This window comes from Nerophis ophidion, linkage group LG28 (assembly GCF_033978795.1).
Source record: "Nerophis ophidion isolate RoL-2023_Sa linkage group LG28, RoL_Noph_v1.0, whole genome shotgun sequence".
Lineage (NCBI taxonomy): Eukaryota > Metazoa > Chordata > Actinopteri > Syngnathiformes > Syngnathidae > Nerophis > Nerophis ophidion.
Window position 1 is genome coordinate 33,943,045 of NC_084638.1, and position 25,658 is coordinate 33,968,702.

At 39.9% G+C, this 25,658-nt stretch overlaps 1 protein-coding gene across 5 annotated transcripts in view; it reads right to left on the reverse strand.

The window, feature by feature from the left end:
• Positions 1 to 25,658, reverse strand: part of LOC133544960 (polypyrimidine tract-binding protein 2-like) — a 45,265-nt gene that overhangs the window by 18,153 nt on the left and 1,454 nt on the right. For all 5 annotated transcript variants that reach the window (XR_009804689.1, XR_009804688.1, XM_061890216.1 and 2 more), the window contains exons 2-15: positions 24,763 to 24,932; positions 20,535 to 20,556; positions 19,373 to 19,424; positions 15,757 to 15,920; positions 15,607 to 15,678; positions 15,468 to 15,539; positions 13,804 to 13,962; positions 10,172 to 10,282; positions 9,789 to 9,954; positions 7,472 to 7,549; positions 7,196 to 7,308; positions 5,665 to 5,698; positions 2,838 to 2,930; positions 363 to 479 (exon numbers count right to left, since the gene is read on the reverse strand). Coding sequence is in view for 3 of the 5 variants with exons in the window: in XM_061890216.1 (XP_061746200.1) it covers positions 363 to 479; positions 2,838 to 2,930; positions 5,665 to 5,698; positions 7,196 to 7,308; positions 7,472 to 7,549; positions 9,789 to 9,954; positions 10,172 to 10,282; positions 13,804 to 13,962; positions 15,468 to 15,539; positions 15,607 to 15,678; positions 15,757 to 15,920; positions 19,373 to 19,424; positions 20,535 to 20,556; positions 24,763 to 24,770 (1,261 nt within the window). In the remaining 2 variants the exon portion in view is untranslated. The remainder of the gene's footprint in view (positions 1 to 362; positions 480 to 2,837; positions 2,931 to 5,664; positions 5,699 to 7,195; positions 7,309 to 7,471; positions 7,550 to 9,788; positions 9,955 to 10,171; positions 10,283 to 13,803; positions 13,963 to 15,467; positions 15,540 to 15,606; positions 15,679 to 15,756; positions 15,921 to 19,372; positions 19,425 to 20,534; positions 20,557 to 24,762; positions 24,933 to 25,658) is intronic.

Sequence of the window (25,658 nt, forward strand, 5' to 3'; positions counted from 1 at the left end):
ATAACATACAGGACAAAAGTGTGTAGGATGAACATAACATACAGGACAAAAGTGTGTAGGATGAAGATGACATCCAGGACAAAAGTGAGTGTGTAGGATGAACATAACATACAGGACAAAAGTGTGTAGGATGAACATAACATACAGGACAAAAGTGTGTAGGATGAACATAACATACAGGACAAAAGTGTGTAGGATGAACATAACATACAGGACAAAAGTGTGTAGGATGAAGATGACATCCAGGACAAAAGTGAGTGTGTAGGATGAACATAACATACAGGACAAAAGTGTGTAGGATGAAGATGACATCCAGGACAAAAGTGAGTGTGTAGGAAGAAGATGATTGGTGGTGGGCTCACCTTTAGTCAGGAGCTGGTCGTCCAGTCCTTCTCGGGGCAAAGCCACAGTTTGGTGCTTGGACAGAGTCACTCTCATCACCTTCCCAAACACCTTCTGACCATTCAGGTGAGACATGGCTGCCAGAGAGGTTAGACAGGTGAGACACCAACAGCCTTTAGATGGACATTGCTATACTATCAAATCCTTACAGTAACACTGTACTTCCACATACAAAGTCTCTAAAGCAGAAACACTATATAAAGCATCCAGTAACAAATGTGTCCGCATCCTTTAATGTACTGTGTCGTGACCTTACTGTGAATCCTTGTAACCACTAGATGTTGATAAAAAGTCATTTCCACTGGAAATCAGTTCATTTATTATACTTATCGCAGGCGATTAATAATAAATAGTGTTGCATCCTTTTATTGCCCAGGCCTACTCCAGACATGCACAATGCACACTACTTTCTACCATGGGGAAAAATATCAAACATTTAATTGAATGCATTATACACACACACACACACACACACACACACACACACACACACACACACACACACACACACACACACACACACACACACACACACACACACACACACACACACACCAAAGTTTTTTGGACTCACCTTCTCATTCAATGTATTTTCTTTATTTCAATGACTATTTCCATTGTAGATTGTCACATCAAAACTATGAATGAACACCAGCTCAGTGGTCTAGTGGGTAGAGTGTCCGCCTTGAGATGAGTAGGTTGTGAGTTCAAACCCCCGCTTGAGTCATACCAAAGACTATAGAAATGGGAGCCATTACCTCCCTGCTTGGAACTCAGCATCAAGGCTTGGAATTGGGGGTTAAATCACCATAAATGATTCCCGGGCGCGGCCACTGCTGCTGCTCACTGCTCCCCTCACCTCCCAGGGGGTGAACATGGGGATGGGTCAAATGCAGGGAATAATTTCACCACACCTAGTGTGTGTGTGACTATCATTGGTACTTCAACTTTAACTTGATGAGGAGTTATGTACTTAACAAAAACAGGTGAAATAACAGAAAACATGTTTTATATTCTAGTTTCTTCTAAATAGCCCCCTTTTTCTACAATTACTGCTTTGCACACTCTTGGCATTCTCTCCATGAGCTTCAAGAGGTGAAATGGTTTTCACTTCACAGGTGTCATAGATTTGATGTGACAATCTACAATGGAAATAGTCATGAAAATAAAGAAAACACATTTTGGCCTTTACTGTGTGTGTATATATATATACAGTATATACATATGTGTGTATATACATGTGTGTGTATATATATATATATATATACAGTATATACATATGTGTGTATATACATGTGTGTGTATATATGTATATATACACACACACATATATATATATATATACACACACACACATATATATACATGTACATATATATTGGACCAAAAATACGAAAACAAATCCGTCTGGAGCGGCAAAAAAATAAAAGCCATATTACATACGGATAGTGTGTCATGAGATATAAATTGAAATAAGAGGACTTAAAGGGAACTAAATGAGCTCAAATATATCTACAAATGAGGCATAATGATGCAATATGTACATACAGCTAGCCTAAATAGCATGTTAGCATCGATTAGCTTGCAGTCATGCAGTGACCAAATATGTTTGATTAGCACTCCACACAAGTCAATAACATCAACTAAACTCACCTTTGTGCATTCATGCAAAGTGTTAAAAGTTTGGTGGACAAAATTAGACGGAAAAAGAAGTGGCATAAAACACGTCGGAGAAAGTTATACATGTAAACAAACTAGGGTGAGTTCAAGGACCGCCAAAATGAGTAGGACAAAAGGGCGCTGGCCAAATACTGGAATCAGTGAAGCATGTTTAATATAAACAATGTGCTTTATAACAATTAGGGAGGTTTGTGTCATGTTTGTCCTCCTGCAGAAACCATATTAAAACAAAAAAATATGTTTTTTTCCTCTCATCTTTTTCCATTGTTCATATATTTTTGAAAAAGCTCCAGAGAGCCACTAGGGCGGCGCTAAAGAGCCGTGGCTTGCCGAGCATCGCTGTAGTCAGACCAATGTGGTGTAAATGATCAATCAATCAATCAATGTTTACTTATATAGCCCTAAATCACTAGTGTCTCAAAGGGCTGCACAAACCACCACGACATCCTCGGTAGGCCCACATAAGGGCAAAGCACCAAGACCACTAATACCACACCCTTTAGAGCACAGCTGTAACTTCCTGCCACTTCCTACACTTTATGAAGCATTTCTTACATATTCCCTTTTTTTTTTTTTAAGATTACTGTTAAGTGTTAATGTGATTTGACTATTTTGTTTTCCATGCTTGTGTTGATATTTCCTTCCTGCCTTGATAGTGGAGGGATTATATTTAAAGGAAGTTACATCAGAAGTAAAAATGTTGACATTTCATGAACGATCACTATGGAGGACATGAAAGATGTATGAGAACTCACCCAACTGAGCCTGGTTGCCGTCTGACAGCTGGATGAGGGCGCTGTCCTTTTTGTTGTAGAGGATCTTCACCCGCTGCACGTCACCATACACACCTGCAAGCAGAGAGAGAGAGAGAGAGACAGACGGACGGAGAGAGAGACAGACAGAGAGAGAGAGCACAAGGTGGAGGAGAGAAGAGAGAGAGCAGGAGAGGAGGAGGCGACCAAGATAAAAGGAGAGGTGTGAAGGATGGAAGGAATTCAGTTAGTGCTAAGAGACCAAGGTCAAGGAAGGACAGGGTCTTCCCTTTTGACTGCTACTTCACTTCACACGGTCATCTTTAACAACTGCATTGATTGACACAATGTGCTGGAGGAGAGAAGCTTAACACACAACATCAAGAGGAATATATGCACTTTTCTACAGAGGGTCTACACTCTCTTTGACATGTGTGACATGGCAGTAGCAAACACTGATGACATGCCACTCAGGAACATGGCTTTTGGAACACTACACTCTCAATATCAGACTATAAGCTCCTACTTTTAGCCCTACGCTTTCAACCTTACAAAAAGGTGCTGCTAATTGAAGTTTTTGTGTCCGCTGACGGCCATAATCCAAATAGTTGTTCAAATATACAGGCAAATACACTGAACAGGTGATCTATGGCGCCATCTTTTGGACAAGTTTGCTCAGTGCAGGCGCTGCAGTGCCCTTCTGTTTACAGCTTCCAACAGGAAGTACGATTGCTGTTCCATCTTCTAGTCCATAGTGTTTCTACTTGTGTGGAGTTTTCATTTGTTTGGAAGTTTCACAATATAACTAAAACAATTCTTATTTACTAAAGTGTCCCATGCGTGATGTCTGTAGGAGTGTGTTCATGGACATTTGCACACGCTATCGTAATGTAATGAAGCTACCGTCATTAGCATTAGCTAACAACACGCTTACGAGTCACTGTGTTAGTATTATTAACTAACAATGGCATTCTTTTTGTATTGTTTCAGTTTCGTTAAGTGTTCAGTCTTTTTAGCTGATTCGGCAGCTAGTGGGTCCATGACCATGACTTGTGCTTTGTTTGATCAGCCGTGTTACAGGCGCCGGCTGGAAACAACATTTACAGAATATTTCTGTGTAAATAAGTCATTTCAAATCATATACATATATGTATATGTGTATATATATATATATATATATATATATATATATATATATATACACACATATATGTATATATATCTATATATATATAGATATATATACATACATAACATATATATGTCTTAATTAGATTATCCAGAGAATAGTGCTTGATACCGTGGTAGAGTGCAACATATGTAAGTGTAGGAAAATCCCAAGACTACTTCATCTCTACAGAACTGTTTCATGAGGGGTTCCCTCAATCATCAGGAGATTGAGGGAACCCTGACAGAGCAACACGGCCTGCGGCTGCTGCGGCGGCGCTCAGAGGACTGATGGCGCCTGTGGACAACAACACAAAGTTGTGTTCAACTCAAGTCTGCTAGAAGACATCTTTGAGTCATTGACAACAGATGCAAGAGAGAAGATAATACTGGTGCATTAAGGACACCCAACAGGTGAGTTATCTATGTGGCAAGAACAATACAGAGAGATTGAGGGAACCCCTCATGAAACAGTTCTGTAGAGATGAAGTAGTCTTGGGATTTCCCCCCCCCCCACACACACACACATATATATATATATATATATATATATATATATATATATATATATATATACATACATATATATATATGTATGTATGTAATCTGCGGTTTATAGTCCGGTGCGGCTAATATATGGGAACATATTTTTTTCTTCTAAAAATGTAGCTAAAATGATTAGATTGTCTACAGTCTGGAAAATACGGCAGATAAATAGTTTATGTACCTGGCCAGGATTTCCCGTATATTCATTTAATCGTGGTGGGCCATCACAAGTATATTTAATGGGAACATTTAAAAAAAAAAAAGGTGTATATTTTGTGATACAGTTGACATGATTTGCTAATAGTCCTGCAGTTGTTGGTAGTAGACACCTTGGTAATGTTTGTATTGCTCATGCAATACAGTGTTCCCTCGCTACAACACGCTTCACTTTACACGGCCTCGCTGTTTCACACAATTTTTTTTGCGTGTGCCATTTATTACAGTGTCGCATGCTTATTTTGAGGGACTGTAGACCATGGTCAATCAATCTTCATGCCAGGTGTCCTGTACACTACAAAATGCCTAATTTACTCAATTGTTTGATGCAAACAATAAATGTATAAAAAACAACCTGTAAACAAAAAGACATGCACAGTAGAAAAGAAAAAAAACTGTAAATTGAAAAAAATATAATGAACGAAAAAATAAATTCACTTCTACAAAAAGGATTTCACTAATAGCGAGAATATTTTGTAACGTAACCCCAGCCTTAAACGAGAGAACACTGTATTCCCTTTCTACAAGTTCATTAGATCTTTTTAAAAGCCATTTTACATTGTAAAAGTGTGGTCAAGCACGGTTTTGATGCTTTGAGATAGCAGTGTTTTGATGACAACATGTCTTAGACGGAGGAAGAGGCAGCATGAAATCATTGTGCATAAAGGGTGTGTGCGAGAGGTCCTAACAATAAGCAATGTTCATGTCATGTCAAGCAGACAGATGATGGAGGTGTCTTTCTCCTCACAATGGAATGGATAAGCAATCTTCAGAGTGGATATTAAGTCATCATCAGTGTGAGAGGAGGAGGCAGAAACAAAATGTCCACCATATCAGTGCAGAACAAGCGTAGGATAAACAGAGAGAGATACACAGACTGAAAAGTAGAGATTGAACATACCGAAGAGGGTAAAGAGACTTTGAGGCGTGACCATCTTTACAGAGAGAGACCGCAGAGTAGAGGACAGGAAGAGAAGCAGAGGAGGAAGAAGAGGAGAGACGAAGGTAGAGACCGGACCACCCAGCATTGGACGAGGGGGAGATGATGGTTTCCATGATGATGCAAAGATTGTTTGGGGAGGGGTCAAAAATGGCAAAAGTCAGGTTAGACCGGATTCCAAAAAGTTGCAAGGGGGGAAAGGGAATTGAAAGCAATTTACAAATCAAAGTCAACATACGACATGAAAAGGATGCGGGGGTCGTCGGGGAGGGGGCGGGAATGTGGGTGAAGGGGAGGAGCCAGGGAGGAAAGAAAGAGGGCAAGGGAAGGGGAAAGGAGGAGAGGAGGACAAAAACCAAAGCAGAGGTCAGTAAACAGCATCAGTGGAACATCAGCCCGGTCTGAATGATTGCTGGCTTGACTCCCAACACACACACACACACACACACACACACACACGCACACACACACACGCACGCACGCACACACTGCTGGATGCATTCACCAGTGAAGGAAAAGGACACAGAAATGAACATAGCAGGAAATAAAAACATGAATGAAAGGTTGTGTGGGACAGATGAAACCAAAAGGGGGCAGTGTTGTGTAACAGGAGGTCGGTATCAGAATAGATCAATAAGATTTTCTTGTCAAATATCACATTGCTGCCACTCTGACTGAAGTGGATGTCTCTGCTATTACACATGATATTCAAATGTCATGACATTTCTACCTCACTTTGAAGATGTTGGAACAAGCACATTGCAAAGGGAGATGAGAAGCCACAAATATAAAAGTACAGTAACCCCTGCTGACCGTAATATATTCATTTCCACGATGTAGGAATCAATTATGCTTGGATGTTTTCACAGCTAAAGCATGGAGAAGGACATTTTCAACATGTGGAGAGGCCTTTAGACATGAAATAACATCTTGATCAATAAAGTCATGCAGTGGCCACAATACTCTCCTTCACTTCATATCTAACATATTGTGGAAGACCCCCTGTTGAGCAAACTGTGTGGAGGCATTTTGCTTTGATATTGGCTAAGCTATTGTTTGCAAAAAGAACGTGAAAAAAATCTAAATATATAGCAAGGTTAGCAAAGACGGTTAGCTTCTCTTTGCACTGGGGTCGAATCAAGATGAACATTGTAGATGTTCTAAATGTCCTGTGAACGGCTTCAAGATGGCAAAACTATTTGTTATTATCCATTACAAAAACGGCACGTGGACAGGACTTTAGAGTGAGGTTTCACAGTCCATGCAAGAGATTTGTCACTAGGGGGCGCATGAAGACCACCACTCCACTGGAAAGGCGCTCTCAGTAGCAAAGATGGGTTGAAATAGTCACGGACGATGGAAAGTGGAAAACAGAACAGGTGTATGCTACTAAAGGCGACAGACTGATGTGGAGAAAAGTAAGATATGTATGCAGGTGTTGAATGTTAGAAAGTGTCGTGAAGAATAAGAATAGGACACGTGCTGGGCGTACCTCTTCGTTCAGGTTGGACGCCAACAGGACCCCTGACACTCCGGACCCTGACAGAGCAACACGGCCTGCGGCGGCTGCTGCGGCGGCGGCGGCGCTCAGAGGACTGATGGCGCCTGTCGACAACAACACAAAGTTGTGTTCAACACAAGTCTGCTAGAAGACAGCTTTGAGTCATTGACAACAGATGCAAGAGAGAAGATAATACTGGTGCATTAAGGACACCCAACAGGTGAGTTATCTATGTGGCAAGAACAATACAGAGAGACATGTATTTACCTGCTCCCTGCGAGAGGGAGAGAGATGAGGAATAACCTGCGGCGCTGGAGTACGAGGCCAGCGCTCCAGATGGAGTGCCTACAACAAAATCAAGAGTTACGGTTGTGTTACAGTGGAGCCTCCATTTACAAAACTCTCAGTTTGCTAACTTTACTGCTGACAAACTTTTAGATGGCACCATGAATTGATTAACGTGGACCCCGACTTAAACATGTTGAAAAACTTATTGGGGTGTTACCATTTAGTGGTCAATTGTACGGAATATGTACTGTACTGTGCAATCTACTAATAAAAGTATCAATCAATCAATCAATCAATCAAAACCAAATATGCCTGTGTGCAAACCATGTCACACTTCATTCATTCATCTTGTGTCCTGCTGGCAGACATTTTGTGCTTGCTCCTACTAAAGAGATGGAGGAAGTACCACAGCAACTTTTTAACTGTGATGAGGACGGTCTTTTCTGGGGAAAAAAAGACTGTAAAGCGGACTCATCATACAGTTCTGCTTGCTGCTCCTCTGCAAGGTGAATGTGCAGGACTGCAAGTGGGATTTCAGTCTTTATTATTGGAGCAATATGAGGGCGATATTGCAGATACCGTGCTTTCAAAGTATTTACAATAATGCCATGACAGTATCAAATAAAAACTCGGTGTGCGGGTCTGAAAATAAACGGCATCTCCCAGAATCCTCTGCACAGCATCGGGCAGACAAGGGGGGGGTGCGGAACGCCGTAAGCAGGAAGTGAAGTGTGTTTGTAGTTGATGAGAGGAATTGTTTTTTTTGGGACATTTCTTGAAAAAAATCATCAAAATCCATCCATAACTGTTTGAGTTATGTTGCTAACAGACAGACCTTGTCTTTTGTTGCGCCATAAAAAGTGTTAATACGGAAAGTATTGTACTTATTACACACAACGTGCATCTTCCTTGACCAGGGAAAAGAGTACCCTTTGAGGAACATTTCTATCAGCACAATGTGCTGCCACGCAAACCCTGAAAGAACTTTTTGGAAAATAAAGACTACATTTCCTTTAAATGGGTGCATTTCTACTAGAGGAACTAGGGGAAATAATTACATTTTTAGATGCATCAACATTTGGAAATGGACGATTATAAAATAGATTAGTAAATGTCAATAATTGACAGTTGTAAAATGTGGCTGACTGCAGCGAGTCACCTCACCAAAGATCCGACCAGCTCCTTTATTTTAGGGCACATGTTCCAGTTTTACACACATTGCCATCAATTTAATGTTTAATGAGAATTTATGTAACTGTTTATTACAAATGCACTGTTTTTTTAAATTGCAAGTGACAAACGCTTATTTCCTGAAATGAAAACAATATACATGAACTAAAGATGCATTTATAATCCATTTTCAATCACATGATAGCTCCTGAATCGTAATAGAATCATGAGGTGCCCAAAGAGTCACACTCATTTCTGCACTATTTTTTGAGCTGGTAAACAAGCTGGATGTTAAACTAGCGAGCTTGTGGTCTTAAATGATATCTTCTATTTAATTTGTAGCACTGAAACAAGCTTGCTAGTAGCTAGTGCACCTATTCTCACATACTGTATGTTCGCTGTCAGAGCCACAAGATTGACAGCTCTCTACTTTGCTGCTAATCCTATTAATTCTGTGGGGCCTTTAGGCAAGAGGAAGAGTGAGTACCTGCGGTTGATGAGAGCATTTATTTTTTTGGGATTCAATTTTTATTGATATTTTATTTAAAGTGACATTTTGAAAATGAATGATTAAAAGCACTGATTAACAAATTTGGTGTGTTAAAATCACCATGTAAAATTGCTAATGCTAATTAGCAGCGTGTCAGTGACAAACCAGTGTATGTTAGCCTTTATCAAAAAGTGGAGCCTTGCCTTACTTTTATTGGGAACATTTTTGAGTCCATTTCTTTGTTGGCATTGAAAATTGCAACATTACCTTGAGGTAATTTGACTTAGTCTGCTCTCAGTGCTGCTGGAGTGATCACCAAGTGCTGATATGAACGTTACGCAACGTCACGCTCAATCCGGTTACAGTAAAATGGCACCGTTGGATTTCACGTGAATTGGTGCCCGATTGAGTGCTAAAAAAAGAAGGGGATGCGGTACCTCTTTGCCTAGTCATGGACACCAGGTAAAGTAAACCTTCAAATGTTTGGCTAGAGAAATAAGAGGCCTGTTCAGAGGCATCTTTTTCATGAGCGCTCCTCCTCATGAAGCCTAGGTCTGACACCTCCCAGGACTCAATTAGCCTCTGTGTCAATGTGTTGGTACATTGTAATAACGTGTGTAAACACACTGTATTTACCCAATAATGAATGATCCTTGTTCGACTCTCCATCTCCAGTGGGCAGATCAGGCCGGGTGTAGTCTCGACTCTTGTCATTGTTGTACTTGACGTTAAGATTCACCAGCTTGCTGAAATCGATCCTCAGAGTGCAGCATGAATTATATATGTTCTGTCCATCTAGAGACTGGAACGGAAGACATGGAACAGGATTACACTTGCATAGACGTTTCATTCTCCTGAATTAATGGGAACAATTCACTGGCAAACAACTGATGTACTTTCTAGTGAACATCTCATTCTCAGGATAATAATTGATACATTGTGGATGCTCAAAGCACGCTAACAATATGATGTGGGCACGAAAATCAGCTAATATTGCCAAGATGTTGAAATGATCTTACCACTTTGGCCTGCTGAGCGTTGGTGGGGTCACTGAACTGGAGAAGTGCTTGGAACTGGTTGTTCTTGGTGAAGGTGATGATCTTCATTACAGTCCCAAACTTACTGAATATCTGAAGAAAACATCACAAACCACAATTCATTTAGTCTTAGCAGAGCAGTTCAAACCAAGTTAGTATTAAACATTACAAATTGTCAAACAATAGCTAGAGGTTAATTTCAATAAATGGAACACAGTCCCTTGTATAAACATGACAATTAATAAATAGAGTTCCACAAAGTGGGAATCATTTATTAAAAATTTGATATTTTCACAGTAAGAGCTAAAAAACTGTTTACTACCATCCTCTAAATACCGGTTTTGAGATTATGACAGCCCTCTAGAAATGTAATAACACTATTTAATCTAACTGAGTTATGCTGGCTGAGGCTGAGCCAATCAGTGGCCACGATACTGAACCTTTGCTGTCCTCTTGTGTCCAATAGAATTCATATATGTGTACTTTATTTAGCCCTTATTATGCTTGGAAATAATTAATGGCCAAATGATATGCTTTACAAGATAAAACAGTATTCTTTTAAATAAATCACAGTATTTGGAGAGCGCTGCATTATGAATAATGTATTCCATTACAGAAGTTCAAATAAGAATAAGACTGCTAATTAAAGGCTCAGGAAGTCTGTGCAGTTCATTTTTAATAAGAATGCAAACCATGTTACAACTTTGACAATATTTTGAATTTTACTGGATATTAAATGTGGGGTTTTATTAACTGTAAATGATCGTCATTCTTGGAATGTTGAATATTTTGTCAAGTAAATCCAAAGAAAAGGACTACTATGAGACAGAAAAGAGGTAAGATGAAATAAGCTCGGCTTACATGCAGTAAAAAAAAACAAAAAAACATGGAACTATGTGAAGTACCACAGGGGTTCTTAACATTTTGGACTTTGGAGCCAAACTTTTAGACGACACAGGAGCCCGGGGCCCACTGGAATATTAAGACTGAATTAGTCATCTTAATCATATTTGATGATTTCTAACCTAATTACAGCTAAACAGGCTAACATACTTGTCAAATGATTTGAAACCAATCAAGAGTCTTATTTAACACACAAACTTTAGGCTTAGGTCAGGCTGATTAGTCAAATATATTGTACATACAACACACACACACACACACACACACACACACACACACACACACACACACACACACACACACACACACACACGTTATTCATACATACAAATGTCCATACATTGGTACCTACGCTCCCACATATATACACAAATACAGTACATACCTACATACTCCAAGTCCGTCCATCCACGCGCACATTCACGGTACAAACATACACATACTGTACATATACATTGACGGTACAAACATACACATACTGTACATATACATTCACTGTACAAACAAACATACATATACTGTACATATACATTCACGGTACAAACATACACATACTGTACATATACATTGACGGTACAAACATACACATACTGTACATATACATTCACGGTACAAACAAACATACATATACTGTACATATACATTCACGGTACAAACATACACATACTGTACATATACATTCACGGTACAAACAAACATACATATACTGTACATATACATTCACGGTACAAACATACACATACTGTACATATACATTGACGGTACAAACATACATATACTGTACATATACATTCACGGTACAAACAAACATACATATACTGTACATATACATTCACTGTACAAACATACACATACTGTACATATACATTCACTGTACAAACATACACATTCACAGTACAAACAAACATACATATACTGTACATATACATTTACTGTACAAACATTCATATACACATTCTGTTCATATACAAGTACATATACATACATACATTCATGCACATAATCATGTTTCATCAAACATATATCAACGTTGTTGCCCTAGGGTAAACTGGGTAACACAAGGCATATTGACAGAGCTTAACCCATTGTTACTATAACAATCTACAAGATTAATATAGGTTGCCTCTCTCTCTTCCCTTTCATCTTTCGGTATTCCTTCTTTTTTTATTTTATTTCATTTATTTATTTATTTTTATTATCTTTCTAGCTATCATAATGTATACGTATTGTTGCATTTGAACAACTGTATTGTTGATAATAGAGGTAAACTATTGGTTTTGTTCATGATCAATAGCGCTTTTTCTATTGGTATTTGTATTGTTCCAGTTGTAGTGTAAAAATGCTCATTGTCATTACTATATTATTTATTTCACTAACTGCTTATTTGCTATCACTTTTACGATCATATTTGTACATATTGTATGTGCTGGTGTTCTATTGTTGTTGTTGTTATTGTTGTATTTGCTGTTGTTATTTTTGTCTCTGTCTAATCACCCTCTTATCCCCACAATTTCCCCCTCCGTCTTCCTTTTTTTCTCTTTCTATCCCCTCCTGCTCCGGCCCGGCTGCACCAAATGATAATATAAATACATTTAAAAAAGTCAAATTCAAATAAGGGAACAAGAGAAGTATCCTACACTTCTCTTTTGTAAATTAAATCTGAACAGCTGATATGCGCATCTACATCAACTATATGATTTGCCTGAGAAGCTGGAAAGGACAAAAAATAAACAGAAAAATAAAAATACAAAATATACTGCATGAGAAGGACTCAAATGCTGACACATGTAGTTATGTAGTACTAAAATCATTTACCTAAACTTTCAATACAACTAAAGTGCAAATTAAAGCTACACCACTCTAGTCATAATTTGTGCGCTTAAAGGGACTGTTGGCAACATTTACACAGATACTCAGAGGACAGCAACATTCCAATGTGTTTTACCTAGTATATATATCCCGCCTTCTCGTACGCAACATGCACGCACAGTAGCTTCAGGTGTTGTTAGCAGCAAGCAGCAATTTGGACAGCTAGCGCTAGCTGTCACTGAATGTATGTTCTGTCATAACAACATCACTGCAAATTGTTTGTTGCTTGTCTTGAAATGCTTTTGTCTCTGCGTTGGCGCTCCCTGCACAAGCATGTTGATGAGACCGGGTGAGTGACCGTCATAAACTCCATCATTGTGTCTGGGCCAGTAAAAAATTTTACCACATTAACTTTGTAATTGTGAAAAATATAGACAATTGTCAAGCAAGTGTGTTCTGTTAAAGGACTAGTAGTACCATTAGCTAGCTGGTGCTGTTACTATGACTTTAGCTCCAGACTTCTTCTGTTTGTTTGATATCGTCATTACTGCCACCAGTGGTGGAAACATGTATTACAACCAAAAGGAGCAAAGGTGATAAACATATATTTTTAACGGCCCAACAATGGGTTCTCTGATTAAGAAACACTGACGTACCATATCGTAAATGTATGAACGTTTGAAAAGGAACCAAAACCATAACTAATTATATAACTGTAATATGTTCACTGTGGGATGAGTACAGTCCGTCCTATTCTCGGGAATGTTTGGTTGAGATTTTCTTTTTTAAATTATAACTGGTGTTGCAAAAACAAAAAGAATTTGGAAATCACTTCTCTATGCTTGAGTATAGAGAGTGAAACATGACGATGCACGTGGGACGACTGCTTTAAAAGAAAATACCTGTTGCAGAACATCGAGGGTGACGGGATAAAACATGTTGTCGATTATAATACGCAGCACGGGGCTGGGAGGTGGAGCGAGGTCCAGAATGCCAGGGTCCGATGATGGAGAACTTCCATCCTGCACTGCAGACACAGCCTGCAGTACTGCCTGGGCTCTCTAGAGAAGATGACATCCAACATTAGATCATGCTTGGTTGCTGTTCACACACACTAAGTACGGCTGCCTTGTTGTGGAATGATTGACACATTAGTGCCACGATCCACACATCACATTGTTGCAGCCAGCACTCCTCACAACATCACAAAACTTCCTTATTCTGCACCAATCACAGCCAGTTGTTCACAAAACTCCAAGTTCTGCAGGAAAGCAATAAAAGTGTGTGTTGTAAGATGCCACTAAGGTATTTTTCATCTGGACACAGCCTCCTCTCTCTTTACAACACAGCAGTTGTGAAGAGCCCTGAAGTCCAACCATACACTTCCTGCCTTCACAATAAGAGCACTGCACTTTAAATCCTGTCTGACAAAATAGGGGCCTCAGTCAAATAATTTACATAAGCATATCTTCTGCAAAAGTTCTGCTACTTTGGTTTTGCTCTAATAGTTGTAACAATATGCTGCGTGTTGCATTCCATTAAGCCATTTTTTTTGGTACATGGTGTAATGCTAAGTGTGACCAGGAGATGGCAGTCACACATAAGAAACATGTGTAGACTGCAAGATGACACCAGTAAACACTAAAACTTTGATGTTTCATTAAGAATATAGAACATTACACACAATGTTCAAAAATCTGTCAAAATATTTTAGTACGACTTTAGTAAGCACGGAAGCCGCACCGCTTGATGGATTGTCGGAGAATTACGGCTGACATAGTCAGACGTACTGTGCTTCAACATACAGTATTTTCACTGTGTGTATAAGGTCCGAAAAATGGCACCTACTAGGAGACATTATCTGGTGTTTTGTTTGTCCTATCTTCTTGTTATGGGATATTCATCCTCCACTATTGCCATTTCTAATATAAAGTAGTGTAAAGTCCTTACTTATATCGGTCAATACACTCGCTACGGAAGCACTAAAAACTACCAGTGTAGTGAGTTTACATTATTCACCTAAGGAACTTTAGTTATTAGAGAGTTTTTCACGGGACACATTTCGGGTGTTCTTGTTGCACTAGTGAGCCACGGATGAGGAGATGCTGCTCCGTTATTGATTGAAGTGTGAACGTCATTAAAACAGTTAGCTCCATCTTTTGACACTTCTTCCACTCCCGTCCTTGCACGCTACAACAAAGATGACGGGGAGAAGATGCTGTCCAAGTGGAGACACGTAAACAAAACGGCGCATCCTGAAGAGACTGTCAGAAAGTGACTTGAAGATGATGTTTAAAACATCATCTATTCAACATTTAGCACCATTACATGTAATGTAAACCACAAGGAAGTATTTTACATTTAGATATAATATGACCTCTTTAATGCGCCTTTTGTATGAAAATAGCCTGAATAGAGCCGCTCATCTGCAGCCCGCCTTATAATCTGATGCGCCCTATGGTCTGGAAAACACACTAGTGATTTGGTGATTACGTTATTGATCCTGCAAAGGATATCTACCCAAAGTGGGGATACAAATTTCAATTCCATCAAAGTGACTGAATACCTGGTTTAGAGCAGAGTCGGTCTTCAGTTCCTTATGGTTGGAGTACTGGATGAAGATGGGACTATTTCTGACCTGCAGATCAAAAAGTATGTCATGTAAGCAAAGGTCTATGTGGGTGTGAGCAGGGAGCGGTACTGACCTGAGGTGTAACAGCTGAGTAGTAGTTCACCATGGTGATGGCAGCTTCCTCTGTACTGAGCTCCAGGAATGCCTTGGAGGAGAAGACGTGTTTTGGGGGAATCATAAATCACTGCCATGACATAAACCTATCCCAAAATATGGGGCTTACCTGGTTTTTCCCCTTCAACATCAGTATGTTGGTCACCTTCCCAAAGGGCAGACCCAGTGCAATGACTTCAGTCTCCGATACTTCGTTGGGGAGTTTCCTGATGTGGAGAACTCTGGACGGGGGCGACTCGTCCAGACGCTGTTTCTTAGTGTCACTGCCGTTTGCTGCGCACACATGCAACATTGATTGATTGATACTTTTATTAGTAGATTGCAAAGTTCAGTACATATTCCCTACAATTGACCACTAAATAGCAACACCCCAATAAGTTTTCCAACTTGTTTAAGTCGGGGTCCACCTTCATCAATTCACGCTTAAACCACGCCAGGCTGCACAACATTTACACACGCTAGTATCTAAATGACTGTTTCTTAGTGTCACTGCGCACACATGCAACACACTTAAACCACGTCAGGCTGCACAACATTTACACACGCTAGTATCTAAAAGACTGTTTCTTAGTGTCACTGTGCACACATGCAACACGCTTAAACCACGTCAGGCTGCACAACATTTACACACGCTAGTATCTAAATGACTGTTTCTTAGTGTCACTGTGCACACATGCAACACGCTTAAACCACGTCAGGCTGCACAACATTTACACACGCTAGTATCTAAATTACTGTTTCTTAGTGTCACTGCGCACACATGCAACACACTTAAACCACGTCAGGCTGCACAACATTTACACACGCTAGTATCTAAATGACTGTTTCTTAGTGTCACTGTGCACACATGCAACACACTTAAACCACGTCAGGCTGCACAACATTAACACACGCTAGTATCTAAATGACTGTTTCTTAGTGTCACTGTGCACACATGCAACACACTTAAACCACGTCAGGCTGCACAACATTTACACACGCTAGTATCTAAATGACTGTTTCTTAGTGTCACTGTGCACACATGCAACACACTTAAACCACGTCAGGCTGCACAACATTTACACACCCTAGTATCTAAATGACTGTTTCTTAGTGTCACTGCGCACACATGCAACACACTTAAACCACGTCAGGCTGCACAACATTTACACACGCTAGTATCTAAATGACTGTTTCTTAGTGTCACTGTGCACACATGCAACACACTTAAACCACGTCAGGCTGCACAACATTTACACAAGCTAGTATCTAAATGACTGTTTCTTAGTGTCACTGCACACACATGCAACACACTTAAACCACGTCAGGCTGCACAACATTTACACACGCTAGTATCTAAATGACTGTTTCTTAGTGTCACTGTGCACACATGCAACACACTTAAACCACGTCAGGCTGCACAACATTTACACAAGCTAGTATCTAAATGACTGTTTCTTAGTGTCACTGCGCACACATGCAACACACTTAAACCACGTCAGGCTGCACAACATTTACACACGCTAGTATCTAAATGACTGTTTCTTAGTGTCACTGTGCACACATGCAACACACTTAAACCACGTCAGGCTGCACAACATTTACACACGCTAGTATCTAAATGACTGTTTCTTAGTGTCACTGCACACACATGCAACACACTTAAACCACGTCAGGCTGCACAACATTTACACACCCTAGTATCTAAATGACTGTTTCTTAGTGTCACTGCACACACATGCAACACACTTAAACCACGTCAGGCTGCACAACATTTACACACGCTAGTATCTAAATGACTGTTTCTTAGTGTCACTGCGCACACATGCAACACACTTAAACCACGTCAGGCTGCACAACATTTACACACGCTAGTATCTAAATGACTGTTTCTTAGTGTCACTGCACACACATGCAACACACTTAAACCACGTCAGGCTGCACAACATTTACACACGCTAGTATCTAAATGACTGTTTCTTAGTGTCACTGCACACACATGCAACACACTTAAACCACGTCAGGCTGCACAACATTTACACACGCTAGTATCTAAATGACTGTTTCTTAGTGTCACTGCGCACACATGCAACACGCTTAAACCACGTCAGGCTGCACAACATTTACACACGCTAGTATCTAAATGACTGTTTCTTAGTGTCACTGCACACACATGCAACACACTTAAACCACGTCAGGCTGCACAACATTTACACACGCTAGTATCTAAATGACTGTTTCTTAGTGTCACTGCGCACACATGCAACACGCTTAAACCACGTCAGGCTGCACAACATTTACACACGCTAGTATCTGAATGACTAGTTTATTTTAAATCTTTTACTCAAAAGGGGCCAAATCACGCTCATTGCAGCAGCTTTTAAAACAACATTGGACCCCAGGAAGGCACCATTGTAATTGTTTTAATACAATACCAACAAACAGTCTCCTCAGCAGGAAACAAACAATTCAGTATTAAAAATACTTTTTTTTTTTTTCAAATATCACCATTTTGATGACCCATTTAGGAGCTTAAGCAATGTACACATTTTTTATTTTTTTACCTGCTATATAAACTGTCAGCTGATCAAATGATTGAAACGTTTTAAAACTATGTTATTTTGGGCTGAGCAATACTGCTAAAAAACATTATGATATACAGTAAGTATTCATATCGGTCAATATCAATAATTATGGATATTTTTTATGATCTGACAAAAAAAGAATCAGGGGAAAATATATTAAATGTAAACATTTGTATTTCAAATGTCAACACAGGCATGGAAAACACTCAAAGTAAACAAAGTAGTAAAATCACATTGAGCACTTAACAATAAGATCTTAAAAGGCGAAAGGTGCATAAATAAGGAATATGTAAGAAATGCTTCATTAAGTGTAGGAAAACATTGTGAAAATAGATTAACCTGAGAAGTACCGTATTTTTCGGACTATAAGTCGCAGTTTTTTTTCATAGTTTGGCCGGGGGTGCGACTTATACTCAGGAGCGACTTATGTGTGAAATTATTAACACATTAGCGTAAAATATCAAATAATATTATTTATCTCATTGATGTAAGAGACTAGACGTATAAGATTTGATGGTATTTATGGATTAGGAGTGAGAGATAGTTTGGTAAAGGTATAGCATGTTCTATATGTTATAGTTATTTGAATGACTCTTACCATAATATGTTAGCTTAACATAGCAGTTGCTTATTTATGCCCCATATAACCTACACTTATTCAGCCTGTTCTTCACTATTCTTTATTTATTTGAAATTGCCTTTCAAATGTCTATTCTTGCTGTTGGCTTTTATCAAATACATTTCCCCCAAAAATGCGACTTATACTCCAGTGCAAATTATATATGTTTTTTCCTTCTTTGTTGTGCATTTTCGGCAGGTGCGACTTATACTCCAGAGCGACTTATACTCCGGAAAATACAGTATTGTCTGCAGGTTTAGTGGCAGGCAGTTCCAGCTGTGCTCTAAAGGGTGAGCGCGGCTTAGTGATGTTGAAGCATCATTTACACACCACTATGGTCCATTTAATTTAAAAAAAAGTGCCATATTGTCCCGGTGACTTTTCATCTTGTATCCACAATTTCTTTATGTTGACTTTCTCTTCTCACTCCATGCAAAGAATCAAGCGCAGGACAACAAGATGGCGCAAAGTGCACATGATAGTTGATACTGTTACCTGATTGGCTGTTAGAGCTCCTCAAGATAGAAAAGAGCGTCCCTTACCAGTCAGAGTGTTTGGGCTGCTGCCGTACATGCTGAGCTCATCTGAGCCTCTCTGGAGAGAACAAAAAGAGACAAAAATGGTTGATTAATGCAAACACTTAGTTGCCTTGTTTGCCATGCTGCAATATCCAAATGCAGCAAAAAAGAAAAACATTTTCAATCGCAGGAGAGAAATGCTTAGGCAGAGTTTATACTGCACACCAAATTGGATTTTTTTGGCCTGAGGTGACGGATGGGATTTTTTTTTGCCAGTCTAAACGCTCCAAAGTGCTTCAGGCCACATCAGGAGGTAGTCCTGAATCCCACTGGAATGTAGTCTTTTCAAATGTGACTTCAGTCTAAACACAATGTGACTTTTTCATCACCTTTGACCAAGCTACATCACTGGTGTGCGCCCTAAGGACAGTCGCCAGAGGAAGTGGATATTTCAGCACAACATCCGCTTTCACTTTCTATTTAGGACGGATAAATTTTCGGTGCATCAATAGTACACAAATAATAGTCTATATATGGAATATATATTTAGATTCAGAGGAAATAGTGATTGTTGAAGGACAGGAAGTGAGACTGTGGCACATTTGTTGACATTAGTTTACTGACGCGTGTCTCCTCTAATTAACAGCCATTAAAAGATTACAACCCTTCACACTATATACTGTACATCCATTCATACTTTATATTACTTTAATTTCATGTAAAACACTCATTTTAAGGTGTTGCTTCTTTTATTTTGTAGTAGTAGTGACTTCCTCTCGGTCAACTTCCTTTGTTTTCACTTTATGGAAGTGTGCACTTATAAAAATAAGGCAGCTATGATTTTTGGGAGTTTAATTTTCAAAGTGTAGGACACATTTCTCTGAATTTCAAAAATGAGTAGCTCTGTGAATATTTGGCCAATCAGATTTTTTCAAGTAGACTTGGAAAGCTTTTTCCTTGGTCTTTGCAATTCATGTTTTTTATTAGATATTTTGCATTGAAAATATTTTCGTTACCTTCTTAATTTTATGTATGTAATTGCTAGTTTCTAGTCGCAGGTGTTTTGTGAATTTTTGGATCATTTCTGTGTGTTGGCCCCTGCCAGTCACAGTATTTTAATAACAGGACATTTCTCTGCTCAACATCAGTACAACAATTGTGTGACGGCAACAGACCAAAAGCTTACCTTCACACCAACTGCGACATCACTGCCAACGTAGAGGATGGATGCATCGACAGGGAAGGAAGATGAAAATGTAAATTCAGTACAAATAATTGTAAGCGACATCATTTGCAACATAATTGGAGATGTGAATGTCTATTCTGGTGAATCAAACACAAAGCATTCTGATGCATTGTACTTAGGGCTGGGCCATATATGGAATATACTGGATGTATTGTGGCTTTGTGTCAGTGCCATATAGAAAATGACTCTATGGTAAGTATTGGAGTATACGTTCTCAGGCAGTTGCTTTTAGCTGCTAGCATTACACTACAGGCTCTTCTCACTCTTTCTTGTCTCTGCTTCTCACGGAGACATAAAACAAGTGCACCATCTTATCTTACATACGTCACATACCGTCGCACGTGCAACGTCATACGCCCAGCGGAGAGGTAGTGACATGGGTAAGGTTAGCTGTGGCAGGTGGTGCAAGCGGAGTGGTGCTAGTGGTAATACGAGAGAAAGAAAGATGCGAATCTGGTAACAAATGGAGGAAGAAGAATCAATTCCCAAGAAAAACAGCAGGGGGTCCATCGTCTGGCGGTGGTTTGGCTTCAAGTGGGAAGATGTTGAACAGACAACCGTAATATGTCAAGTATGCGGCCAAAATGCTGCTACATTTTGTAGCATCATTTGAAAAGAGAATGAAGAGTGCAATCGAGCCTGGTGTCTTCCATTTCCACATCAACAGAACATAGTCCACAACAGAAAGAGGTAACATCCGCAGGAACCTACCACATAGTGAAGGACATACACTTATGTGATCTACTATTATGCAGCTCATTTTTATTGAAATATCTTGTGTGACATCATGCACAAAAAAAGTGCACTTGCATTTCTTATAAACTATGGTAGTGGCGTTCTGAACAAAAGTGCACTTTAATTATTTTAAACTATTGTAGTGGCATCATGCAGACAAGTGCACTTTATTTGTGGCGTTCTGTACAAAAAGTGCACTTGAATTTAGTGTTGTTTTGATATGTCATCTTAGTGACATCATCATCGGGTACTAGTGGCCCAAATTAGTTTCCTCTGCCGGGTGGCGAGTCTCTCCCTTAGAGGCTCTGTCATCTGAGAGGAGCTCAAAGTAAAGCTGCAGCTCCTCCTCATGGAGAGGATCCAGATGAGGTGGTTCGGGCATCTGGTCAGGATGCCACCTGAATGCCTCCCTAGGGAGGTAATTAGGCACGTCCAATCGGTAGGAGGCCACGGGGAAGACCCAGGACACGTTGGGAAGACTAATGTCTCCCGGCTGGCCTGGAAAAGCCTCGGGATCCCCCGGGAGGAGCTAGACGAAGTGGCTGGGGAGAGGAAAGTCTGGGCTTCCCTGCTTGGGCTGCTGCCCCCGCGACCCAACCTCGGATAAGTGGAAGATGGATGAATGGATTTTAGTGACATCATGCACTAATAACTTGTTTTAAAATGTCTCTGACCAGCTTTCCCTTTGTTTTGAAAATGACATGAATGTTTGTGCCACTGTGCCAATAAATACACTTTTAGTTGTGATTTCCCTCTCTGCATGAAAGTTTAAAAGTAGCATATATTAAAGTCCTACTGAAAGCCACTACTAGCGACCACGCAGTCTGATAGTTTATATATCAATGATGAAATATTAACATTGCAACACATGCCAATACGGCTGCTTTAGTTTACTAAATTGCAATTTTCAATTTCGCGCCAAGTATCCTGTTGAAAACGTCGCGGTAGGAGGACTCGTGCCGTGACGGCACGGAATGTAGCCGACATTTTGATCAATCACCGATCCCAGCTATAAGTCGTCTGCTTTAATCGCATAATTACACAGTATTCTGGACATCTGTGGTGCTGAATCTTTAGCAATTTGTTCAATGAATAATGGAGACGCCAAAGAAGAAAGATGTAGGTGGGAAGCGGTGTATTGTGGCCGGCTGTAGCAACACAAACACAGCCGGTATTTCCTTGTGACTCTCTTGCCACCTGCCACCGGCTGCCCCCGACCGTCGGATGCTTACACCGTGGAGGAGGGGGAAAAAAAATCTCAGCCTGGCTGCATTGCCTCGTCGAGAAACGTGGCTTCCCTCAGAGACACTGGCGGTCACCACACCAGTGGCCACACCCCTCCGACTTTCAGGTACCACCATATAATCTCACTAAAACACTAGTAACACAATAAGCAGATAAGAGATTTTCCAGAATTATCCTAGTAAATGTATCTACTAACTTCTCTGTGAGCGCTTTGAGTGTTTAGAAAAGCATGATATAAATCTAAGGTTTTTTTTGTTTTTTTTAATAACATCTGAATCGCTCCCGCTGCACTTGTCTTTTTTTTTCTTTCTTCTAGTCCTTCACTGTCACTTTTCTCATCCACGTATCTTTCATCCACGCTCAAATTAATGGGGAAATTGTCGCTTTCTCGGTACGAGTCGCTCTCGCTGCTGGTGGCCATGATTGTAAACAATGTTTAGATGTGAGGAGCTCCACAACCCGTGATGTCACGCGCACATCGTCTGCTACTTCCGATACAGGCAAGGCTTTTTTATTAGCAACCAAAAGTTGCAAACTTTACCGTGGATGTTCTCTACTAAATCCTTTCAGCAAAAATATGGCAATATGATGAAGTATGACACATAGAATGGACCTGCTATCCCCCTTTAAATAAGAACATCTCATTTCAGTAGGCCTTTAAAAGTAGCATATATGAATGCAGTATGAACATTTAATGTAGACACATGGAATCATCATACTGATGTCATTATATGCATCAAGTGTTCATTCAAGGCTAAGGCAAAATATTCACATATATATGGTGTATCGTCACATGGCTCAAACATCCATCCATTTCCTACCGCTTGTCCCTTTTGGGGTCGGGGCATGCACATATTAATAAAATAATAAACACCGCCCAGCCCTAGTTGTACTGTACTATCACATGAGATGTTGTGTTATTAGTAGGACCTATGATGAGGTTACTATTAATGTTCCGCGGCACAGTGGTTGACAAACACTGCACTAGCGTGCCGCGGCACAGTGGTTGAAAAACACTGCACTAGTGTGCCGCGGCATGCACATATTAATAAAAGGTCATACCGCCCAGCCCTAGTTGTACTGTACTATCACATGAGATGTTGTGTTATTAGTAGGACATGTGATGAGGTTAATACTAGTGTGCCGCGGCACAGTGGTTGAAAAACACTGCACTAGTGTGCCACGGCATGCAAATATTAATAAAAGGCCATACCGCCCAGCCCTAGTTGTACTGTACTATCACATGAGATGTGTTATTAGTAGGACATTTAATAAGGTTAATACTAGTGTGGTGTGGCACAGTGGTTGAAAAACACTGCACTAGTGTGCCGCGGCACACTGGTTGACAAACACTGCACAAGTGTGCCGCGGCACAGTGGTTAAAAAACACTGCACTAGTGTGCCGCTGCATGCACATATTAATAAAAGGTCATACCGCCCAGCCCTAGTTGTACTGTACTATCACATAAGATGTGTTATTAGTAGGACATTTAATAAGGCTACTACTAGTGTGCCGCGGCACAGTGGTTGACAAACACTGCACTAGTGTGCCGCGGCACAGTGGTTGACAAACACTGCACTAGTGTGCCGCGGCACAGTGGTTGACAAACACTGCACTGGTGTGCCGCGGCACAATGGTTGACAAACACTGCACTAGCGTGCCGCGGCACAGTGGTTGACAAACTAGAGAGTCAGTTAGCGTGTCAACAGGCTGCTAATCTTGGCACAAATGAGTTAGCACTTTGCTGTTAGCACCTTGGTGCTAGTACATTTCATCAAACACTTTAAACGCAATAATGACACACACATGGTAAATAAAATCTGCTTTTGTTGCAAATGCGAGAAGCGGGATGCTAAAATAGATTAGCTAGTTAGCTAGCTAGTTAGCATGTAAGCTGGAAGCTAGTTAGCTAGCTAGTTAGCATGTAAGATGGGAGCTAGTTAGTTAGCTAGTTAGCATGTAAGATGGGAGCTAGTTAGTTAGCTAGTTAGCATGTAAGCTAGGAGCTAGTTAGCTAGCTAGTTAGCAGTCCTTTGTGCTTAGCTAGCTGCTAGCATGCTAACGGCATTACGTCATCGGCGTCACGTCTAAGGCTGGCAAACGGAAAATAGAAAGACGCACGTCTACTACACTGTTGACATTTTGACGTGTTTACATGTTGACTTATTGACATACTGACATATTTACCCGTCCATTGCAGCTCTTTGTCCTCTTCTGTGCGCAGCGACTTAGTGGCAGCACAACCCCGACACAGCGCCAGCTTGCAGGACCAAGAACTCACTGGCGCCACCCGACGTCCAGGAGGCTCGCTACACTTCAACATCAACACTGGCGCCACCTCACGTTCGGGAGGCTCACTACACTTAAACATCAACAACATCATCATCTCATCGTCATCATGCTGGCATTCTTTAAAGCAGGGGTCAGCAACCTTTTTGAAAGCAAGAGCTACTTCTTGGCTACTGATTCATGCCAAGGGCTACCAGTTTGATACACACTTAAATAAATTGGCAGAAATAGCCAATTTGCTCAATTTACCTTTAATAAATAAATCTATATATATATTTAAAAAAATGGGTATTTCTGTCTGTCATTCCGTCGTACATTTTTTTTCCTTTTACGGAAGGTTTTTTGTAGGAATAAATGATGAAAAAAACACTTAATTGAACGGTTTAAAAGAGGAGAAAACAGGGGAAATTAAATTTTGAAACATAGTTTAACTTCAATTTCGACTCTTTAAAATTCAAAATTCAACCGAAAAAAAAAGAGAAAAACTAGCTAATTTGAATCTTTTTGAAAAAATTAAAAAAATAATTTATGGAACATCATTAGTCATTTTTCCTGATTAAGATTAATTTTAGAATTTTGTTGACATGTTTTAAATAGGTTAAAATCCAATCTGCACTTTGTTAGAATATATAACACATTGGACCAAGCTATATTTCTAACAAAGACAAATCATTATTTCCTCTAGATTTTCCAGAATAAAAAATTTAAAAGAAATTCAAAAGACTTTGAAGTAAGATTTAAATTTGATTCTACAGATTTTCTAGATTTGCCAGAATATTTTGGGGAATTTTAAT